Source organism: Corythoichthys intestinalis, chromosome 14, assembly GCF_030265065.1.
Source record: "Corythoichthys intestinalis isolate RoL2023-P3 chromosome 14, ASM3026506v1, whole genome shotgun sequence".
NCBI lineage: Eukaryota > Metazoa > Chordata > Actinopteri > Syngnathiformes > Syngnathidae > Corythoichthys > Corythoichthys intestinalis.
The window spans coordinates 21961147-21970864 of record NC_080408.1 but is presented as its reverse complement, the minus strand read 5'-3'; the positions used below and the strand labels follow the sequence as shown (position 1 = coordinate 21970864).

Here is a 9718-nt window from a genome sequence, read left to right as displayed (position 1 = left end):
CCGGCACCTGCTCACAGTGCCAAAACCACTGGTAAATGGGTTACTGACCACGGCATTACTGTGCTCAATTGGCCTGCCAACTCTCCTGACCTGAACCCCATAGAGAATCTGTGGGATATTGTAAAGAGGAAGTTGAGAGACACCAGACCCAACACTGTGGATGAGCTTAAGGCCGCTATTGAAACATCCTGGGCCTCCATAACACCTCAGCAGTGCCACAGGCTGATTGCCTCCACGCCACGCCGCATTGAAGCAGTCATTTCTGCAAAAGGATTCCCGACCAAGTATTGAGTGCATAGCTGATATAATTCATTGAAAGTTGACTTTTTTTGTACTAAAGAACACTTTTTGTATTGGTCGGATGAAATATGCTAATTTTTTTAAATAGGGATTTTTGGTTTTCCTTGACTTTTTTGCCAAAATCATCAATATTCAAACAATAAAAGACTTGAACTACTTCAGTTGTGTGCAATGAATCTAAAATATATGAAAGTCTAATGTTTATCAGTACATTACAGAAAATAATGAACTTTATCACAATATGCAAATTTTTTGAGAAGGACTAGTATGTTCTTTTGCCGACTTGTCCTAGTCAGTTTTGTAAGCACTGTTTCTTTCATGAACGCATTTGAGTGCTTTACACAGGAGGCAAAGGGTGGTCACGCTTTGCTTTTACAAGCAGTCGCTGAGTTGCGATTGAATAAACGACTAAGATAGTCTAAAATCGTTATTTGGGTTGTTACAATCGTTGCGCAGTTGTGCACTCACCGCAAGGAAAATAACAAATAGAAACATGGTGTGGCGCTGCGTATATTTTCAGGAAACTACAATCTTGGACAACCAGAGGGACATGTCAGTAACAGTGGCCCAGACAGGAGCCTTTCGGGGCGGTCGTTCAGTCAGTCTCACTCTCCTGGAAGTGGCGACAATTTGACAGTCCAAAAAGTCACGAAAGTGAAGCGCCTGTGTGACTTGGGGTACCACGCAGTTCCCTTTCGTGGTTTAATTTTCCCGTATTTATTTTTTTATATACTCCAGTTCGCTCGGCATCAAGTCAGGAGGGGCCGACCCCGCTGCTGGCCGAGTGGTGACTCAACGCACGAGGCGATCTAGCCCATCTCCGCGCGATCCGACTTGAGGCATGTTATTGCGACGCACATTTGAAGTGTCCAAGATTAATGTGCGAAAGCGCTAACAGCTAATCATAGCTGGTTCATATCAAGCGAGCTGGCGGGTTCCACATTTAAGATGACGGGTTGGCAGAGAGACATATGCGCTCATCAAAAGAACCATATATGGCTTGCAAGACATAGGTTTCCGACCCCGGTTTACCTCATCAAATCGGCACCTAAAACATGAAAACTGCAAACGTGATTGTTTAATTTTAGTAGCAAGTCTTAAGTGGATTGGAAAATTGTTTTCGCCAAGCAGATACTGGGTGAAACAGCACTGCTGCCGCGGGGACGAGAGTATTCGACCTGAACACTCTGTATTAAATGTTAGAAAAACGGCTTTTATGGAGCATTCTCAGTTAAAATGTAGTAATAGAAAAGTATTGTAAATTAACACAAAACTGTATAGTACCTTTAAATTGATATGTTAATAAAAACTAAATCCATGAAATTCAAATGTTTCAGCGCCATTGACGGCGCTAGACGTTCAATTCATTTTGACTTCCCTTCCCAGTCAAAATAGATTGGACATCTAGCGCTGTCAATGACAGCCATTGAGTTAAAAAAGTGCTCTATGAAGGTTTGTATGAAATCATAATTTGTGCATAAAAGCATTAATGACATGTCAAGTTCATGATTTTTTCATGGGTTTCCATTGGTTTCTATTTGAAAGAATAGGAGGACAAAGCTACAGTTTTGCATTCTCTGGATAGCCTGTTCATTGCTAGCTGTTAGCTAACCCTGTTCTCCCCTATATATGTTACTTATTTAAATTCCATTCAAATTTTAGTTGATGACCCATCTTTCCTGCTTGCCCTGATAAGTTGTGCTCAGTGCTGCCACCTATCATTTTATGGTACAAAATGGTACTAATTGTAAGACATTACTACTCAAAACAACCTCAGTCAAATCTGTTGTGTAAAGCATGAACTGTAACATTTTTGGTTCATGGTAATGGCTACATCTTTGAATGTATGCGTGTGTGTGTGTGTGTGTGTGTGTGGGGGGGTCACTTTAGCTTCGCTTCCTGTTTGTCTTCCAATCAGCAGATGCATGCAAGCACGGCCGCTCGAGAACTTTCCGTCGCGTGCCCCTTTCCGCTTTCAAGGTTAGCTTGTTTAGTGACTGTTGACAAACAGGAAAGCAAATGTAAACATTCATACAAATTACATCTAGAACATAAGGTGAATGCAATGAGTCCCCAATTTTCCAGACCTGAAAATCCACCAATAATTGAGTTATTAAAAATGAAAAAAAAAAAAAAAATCCATGACCAATTCATGAATAGATAGATTTTTTTTTTTGGTTTGTTTTTTTATAGTCACCACTTTAAAAATTAAATGTGATTTAACCAGTTTCTTTCTGACTCACAAAAAAATCTTGTTTGAAAAAAAAAAAAAATTTCCCCCAACACTCTTCAGATTTTGCAGATTTTGGACCTACGCGTGGTTCTTGTTGTGTAGCATGTCCAGAGTTTTTGCTTATGCTCGTGCATGAAAACAATGAATCCATTAATCTCTTTGTACAATAATGTCATTAAAACAACAACAAAAGCCAAACTGGGACATTTTTTGTCTTTTATTAAATACCACACCGATCACATTGATCTCACCATTATCCAAAATGACAAAAAATGTGTATGTACACTTTATTATAGAAGTTGTATAATTATTAAATCATTACAATTTGGTCCAGAATTGTTCAAGGAATTGTGTTTTTTGTTTGTTTTTTTGGTCCAAAGTGATTAATTACTGGTCTTAAACTGGTAAATGTTTGGTCAAAAATGGTTAATATTTGGTCCATAATAGGTAGTTTTTGGTCTAAAATGAAGAATTATTGGTCAAAAATTGCCATTTTTGGGACCAAAATGTTTGTTTTGGTCCAAATTGGTTCATGTCTGGTTAAAAAAATATTTTTGGTCTAAATTGGTTAATGTTTCATTTTTAAAAATCCTTTCTAGTCTTAAGTCTTTTAAGTTTTGGCTGAAAATTGTCATTTCTTTTTATCCAAAATGATTCATATTTTGTCCAGAATTGTACATTTTTGGTCCATAATAGGTAGTTTTTGGTCTAAAATGAATTATTGGTCAAAAATAGCCATTTTTGGGACCAATATGGTTGTTTGGTCCAAATTGGTTCATGTCTGGTTTAAAAAAAATATTTTTGGTCTAAATTGGTTAATGTTTCATTTTAAAAATCCTTTCTAGTCTTAAGTCTTTTAAGTTTTGCTGAAAATTGTTATTTCTTTTTATCCAAAATGATTAATATTTTGTCCAGAATTGTACATTTTTGGTCCATAATAGGTAGTTTTTGGTCTAAAATGAATTATTGGTCAAAAATTGCCATTTTTGGGACCAAAATGGTTGTTTGGTCCAAATTGGTTCATGACTGGTTAAAAAAAATATTTTTGGTCTAAATTGGTTAATGTTTCATTTAAAGAAATACTTTCTAGTCTTAAGTCTTTTAAGTTTTGGCCGAAAATTGTCATTTCTTTTCATCCAAAATGATTAATATTTTGTCCAGAATTGTACATTTTTGGTAGTTACCTTGTGGTCAACATTGGATTAAATCCTGATGCATTCGAATTGTTATGAACGTCTTCAAACATCAACAGCAGACAACCAGTTAATTTATTAAATAATATTAAAAGGCATTAGAAAGGTTATTGATGAGTTTCCTTAGTTTAGCTGTTTTCAATGATAATTTGACGAAAATTATTGTGCTCAAGGTAAAAACAATTTCATCTTAACAGCAACTCTGGTTTTTGGTCCAAAGTAGTTCATTTTTGCACTAAAATTGTTCATATCTGTTCCAAAATTGTTCATTTTTCATCCATAGTGATTAATTTTAAATTCAAAATAATGAATTAATGGTCAAAAACGTACAATTTTTTTGTAATCATTTTTGGTCTAAAATGGTTCATTTTCCATGCAAAATGGTTAATTTTTGGTCCAAAATGATGAATTACTGATCTAAAATGTGCATTTTCTTGCAATAAAATGGTTAATTTTTAGTCCAAATTTGTCATCATTCAATCGCTTCCAGTCCATTGCCATCAATGGCAGCCAAAGAGTTAAATAGGAAAAAATAGTAAATAGTGGTAAGTGGTAAATTTGGGATTTCTCTCGTCCTGGAGCGTTCACTGAAGACTACAAAAAAATGACTGCATTTTTTGGGGGATGAGAAACCTGAAGGTGATGTGCATAACTTATTTTCGCAGGCCACACAAATTGATGTGGCGGGCCGCCAGTTTGTTTTTCTACAAAAGCAAAAGAAATGCAAAGGAACGTGGGAGCACTCGGTTTTCCTCAGGCCTTCTCGATGGGTGGGCTGTTGAAGCATCCGTCAGGTACCGTCTTCAAGATGTCCTCTAGGTTTGCGACATCCCCCACAATGGCGTCAATGTCACGGTCCAGGTTGGCCAGCTGCTGGCGCTGCGCCGCCTCACGTTCCGCTGCGTCCCTGAGGCGAGGCTTCAGAAGCGTCTCCACGTCCCCGCGGGCCTTCGCCACCGAGTCCTCCAGCTCCTGAATGCGGCGCGGGTCAAATGTGCCCGGTTGGCCTGCAAGCGGGTCAGACAAATGAAACCTGCTCAAAGTGTGACGGCCCCAAAGCCCGTTTTCAACCTATTTTTGAGCCCGGCACACTTTTTTCATGAAAAAACATTCCAAGGCACGCCCGCAGCAAAAAAATGTAAAAATGAATTTCTGTAGACATCTTAAAAATATAGAGTTGTGTATTGAATAGGAATCAAACACAAAAATAAATTTTATAATCATTTTTTTACCTACTCAGGGTGACACCTTGGCTTCTGTATTGGAGTAGGTACAGTGGGGCAAATAAGTATTCGGTCAACCACTAATTGTGCAAGTTCTCCCACTTGAAAATATTAGAGAGGCCTGTAATTGTCAACATGGGTAAACCTTAACCATGAGAGACAGAATGTGGAGAAAAAAAAAAACTGAAAATCACTTGTTTGATTTTTAAAGACTTTATTTGCAAATCATGGTGGAAAATAAATATTTGGTCAATACCAAAAGTTCATCTCAATACTTTGTTATGTACCCTTTTTTGGCAATAACTGAGGCCAAATGTTTTCTCTAAGTCTTCACAAGCTTTTCACACACTGTTGCTGGTGTTTTGGCCCATTCCTCCATGCAGATTTCCTCTAGAGCAGTGATGTTTTGAGGCTGTCGTTGGGCAACACGGACTTTCGACTCCCTCCACAGATTTTCTATGGGGTTGAGATCTGGAGACTGGCTAGGCCACTCCAGGACCTTGAAATGCTTCATACAAAGCCACTCCTTTGTCGCCCTGGCTGTGTGTTTGGGATCATTGTCATACTGAAAGACCCAGCCACGTCTCATCTTCAATGCCCTTGCTGATGGAAGGAGATTTTCACTCAAAATCTCTCGATACATGGCCCCATTCATTCTCTCCTTTACACAGATCAGTCGTCCTGGTCCCTTTGCAGAAAAACAGCCCCAAAGCATGATGTTTCCACCCCCATGCTTCACAGTGGGTATGGTGTTCTTCGGATTCAATTCAGTATTCTTTCTCCTCCAAACACGAGAACTTGTGTTTCTACCAAAAAGTTCTATTTTGGTTTCATCTGACCATAACACACTGTCCCAGTCCTCTTCAGGATCATCCAAATGCTCTCTAGCGAACCGCAGATGGGCCTGGACCAGAGGTTGCGCTAGACTGTTTGGTTGTCTGTCATTTTGACTGAGAGGGTCATAAAAATCCGGTCATAATCTATTTTTACCCGTCACTTAAATTTTTAAAATGATAATAATGACATATTCAATAGTATTTTGTTTTCATTCATTTTTAATTAATATTCTGTCCAAACAAGCTTAAAAGAGAATCCACACCGTGCCATCACACATCAAGCAGATGAATATGTAATTTTTTCTCCGCAGTGACAAAAACAGCTGACTGTGCCCCCAGTAGGTTACATATGGAACAATGAAATTAACAGTTCACCTGCTGTGGCCTGAACGCACCTTCCTCCTGGTGCGCATGGACTTGAATTGCGTGCCCGCTTGTGCAGTCCCTCTTTTTTCACCTCTTTTATCAACACCATCGTCGTTTTGGGGCTTTTTGAAGAAACTTCGGACACTCAGTTGCCTTGACATTTTTCCGAGTAAGGCCAACGACCTCATGCATCAAGAGAGACAATAGCTAATTAATATGCTCACTCGCCACCCTGTGGTCTGGGGTGTGAATTGCAACCTGTCAAAATGACAGATGGACTTCAGTTTTTTCCGTCACCGTTTTCAAAAACTGGTCAACGACGGAAAATATTCGGTTAACGCTACCCCTGGCCTGGATGTGTACTGACTTCAGCAGTGGGACACGTCTGGCAGTGCAGGATTTGAGTCCCTGGCGGCGCATTGTGTTACTGATAGTAGCCCTTGTTACTGTGGTCCCAGCTCTCTGTAGGTCATTCACTAGGTCCCCCCGTGTGGTTCTGGGATTTTTGCTCACCGTTCTTGTTATCATTTTGACGCCACGGAATGAGATCTTGCATGGAGCCCCAGATCGAGGGAGATTATCAGTGGTCTTGTATGTCTTCCATTTTCTAATAATTGCTCCCACAGTTGATTTCTTTACACCAAGCGTTTTACCTATTGCAGATTCAGTCTTCCCAACCTGGTGCAGGTCTACAATTTTGTCTGTGGTGTCCTTCGACAGCTCTTTGGTCTTGGCCATAGTGGAGTTTGGAGTGTGACTGACTGAAGTTGTGGAGAGGTGTCTTCTATACCGATAATGAGTTATAACAGGTGCCATTAATACAGGTAACAAGTGGAGCTTCATCAGACCTCGTTAGAAGAAGTTAGACCTCTTTGACAGCCAGAAATCTTGCTTGTTTGTAGGTGACCAAATACTTATTTTCCACTCAGAATTTGGAAATAAATTCTTTAAAAATCAAACAATTTGATTTTCTGTTTTTTTTTCTCACATTCTGTCTCACATGGTTGAGGTTTACCCATGTTGACAATTACAGGCCTATCTAATCTTTTCAAGTAGGAGAACTTGCACAATTGGTGGTTGACTACTTATTTGCCCCACTGTATCTCTAACTTCCGTGTGCTGTGACGAGCAGACATTACTAGTCGAACATACAGATACGATTTGCTCATATCATTACAATAGTCAAATGATCTTTTCGAAAAATAATCTTGACCCATTATAAATATTTTTTTGTTCATTTCATTCATTTTTGCTGTTCGTTTTATTGCTTTACAACTTTTATAGACAATATTTTACTGGAAAATTCTTGATTTTAAAATCATATATAGGAGAATCAATTATATGCAATGACACCTTTCTCCCCCCATGTAAAATCCGCTTATGATCAGCATCCCTGTTGAAAGTGAATCATGCTATCTTCAGTTTTTTAAATTGTAGCGTAAACCCCAAAAGAAAGATAGCTTTTTCTTATTGTCTTGCACCAGAGACTCCCCGAGAGGAAATGGTCTTTGTTTCATATTTTCCAGTTGTAAGTGTTTTGCCCCCCCTGCCACAAAAGTCAAACTCCACCTACGGGCACGCCAGACACTATGCCACGGCAAAGTAGGGTGGTTGAAAAACACTGATCTAAGCAGATTGAAACCTTACCAATGTTAGCTATCCTGCTGTTAATGTCTTGCAGCATCTTTCCCACGGTGTCTCTGGCCCGTTGAGCGTTCCGAAGAGCCTCGTTCGCCGCATCTTCAGCCTGTTGGTCAAAGGTGTCACTTTTTTCCCCTAAAATTTGTCAATTTTTTTCTTTTTCTTTTATTTTTTTCCTTGTTCTTATCTTCCTTTCCTTAACATCACTTTTCCGTCATCGCATTGTTGTTTTTGGCAGCCATTTTAATTTTCATCTTAGTCTTTTGGACGAAAATACTTATAATTATGTATATGTTATATTATGTATAGTTATAGTTATGTTAGTCATATTTTAGTCATTTAAAAATGTGTTCGTCTTTGTCTAATTTCAGTCGACGAAAACTCCGACAAATTTCGTCTAGTTTTAGTACATACCTTGCCGGCCAAAAATGGGAAACACAAAAGCATTGGCACTCTTTGAAAAATCATGTGATGTTTCTCTAATTTGTGTAATTAGCAGCACCTGTTACTTACCTGTGGCACATAACAGGTGGTGGCAATAACTAAATCACACTTGCCGCCGGTTAAAATGGATTAAAGGTGACTCAACTTCAGTCCTGTGTGCTTGTGTGTGCCATATTGAGCATGGAAAAAAGAAAGAAGACCAAAGAACTGTCTGAGGACTTGATAAGCAAAATTGTGAGGAAGCATGGGCAATCTCAAGGTTACAAGTCCATCTCCAAAGACCTGAATGTTCCTGTGTCTACCGTGCGCAGTGTCATCAATAAGTGTTAAGCCCATTGCACTGTGGCTAACCTCCCTAGATGTGGACGGAAAGGAAAAATCGACGCAATTGTGCGGATGGTGGATAAAGAACCTCGAATAACATCCAAACAAGTTCAAGCTGTCCTGCAGTCCGAGGGTACAACAGTGTAAACCAGTACCATCCGTCGGCGTCTGAATGAAAAGGGAAACTTGGGTAGGATACCCATGAAGACCCAACTTCTGACCCTGAGACATAAAAATGCCAGGCTGGAGTTTGCCAAAACTTACCTGAGAAAGCCAAAAAGGTTTTGGAAGAATGTTCTATGGTTAGATTACACAAATGTAGAGCTTTTTGGGAAAAGGCATCAACATAGAGTTCACAGGAAAAAAAACGACGCCTTCAAAGAAAAGAACACCATCCCCACAGTCAAACATGGCGGAGGTTTCCTGATGTTTTGGGGTTGCTTTGCTACCTCTGGCACTGGACTGCTTGACTGTGTGCATGGCATTATGAAGTCTGAAGACTACCAACAAATTTAGTAGTATAATATAGGGCCTAGTGTGAGAAAGCTGGGTCTCCCCCGGAGGTCATGGGTCTTCCGGCAGGACAATGACCCAAAACACACTTTAAAAAGCACTCGAAAATGATTTGAGAGAAAGCACTGAAGACTTCCAAAGTGGCCATCGATGAGTCCAAACCTGAATCCCATAGAATACCTGTGGAGAGATCTGAAAATGGCAGTTTGGAGAGGGCACCCTTTAAATCTCAGAGACCTGGAGCAGTTAGCCAAAGAAGAATGTTCTAAAATCCAGCAGAGCATTGCAAGAAACTCATTGATAGATACTGGAAGCGGTTGTTCGCAGTTATTTCGTCGAAAGGTTGTGCTAACAAGTATTAGGCTGCGGGTGCCAATACTTTTGTCCGGCCCATTTTTGGAGTTTTGTGTAAAATGATAATGATTTTTATAAATTCTCTTTTGTGTTTTTCATTGCAAGCAAAATTAATTTGAAATGAAGGTATTACTACCAAAGCATTTGTAATTGCAATCATTTTCTGGGAGAATTTGAGCATTATCTGACAGAATTGCAGGGGTGCCAATACTTTACTTTTTTTTTCTTTTCTTTTTTTTTTTATACTTTGAGGGGAAATACTTTGAGGGGAAAAAAGGGAAAAAGCATGCC

General features: G+C 39.3%; 1 protein-coding gene across 2 annotated transcripts in view; it reads right to left on the bottom strand.

Moving 5' to 3' along the window:
- Positions 1-2735: 2735 nt before the first annotated feature.
- lamc2 (laminin, gamma 2) overlaps positions 2736-9718 on the bottom strand; it is a 48791-nt gene continuing 41808 nt past the window's right edge. For both annotated transcript variants that reach the window (XM_057857626.1, XM_057857625.1), the window contains exons 19-20: positions 7799-7898; positions 2736-4733 (exon numbers count right to left, since the gene is read on the bottom strand). In XM_057857626.1, the coding sequence (XP_057713609.1) occupies positions 4480-4733; positions 7799-7898 (354 nt within the window). In that variant the 3' untranslated portion in view covers positions 2736-4479. The remainder of the gene's footprint in view (positions 4734-7798; positions 7899-9718) is intronic.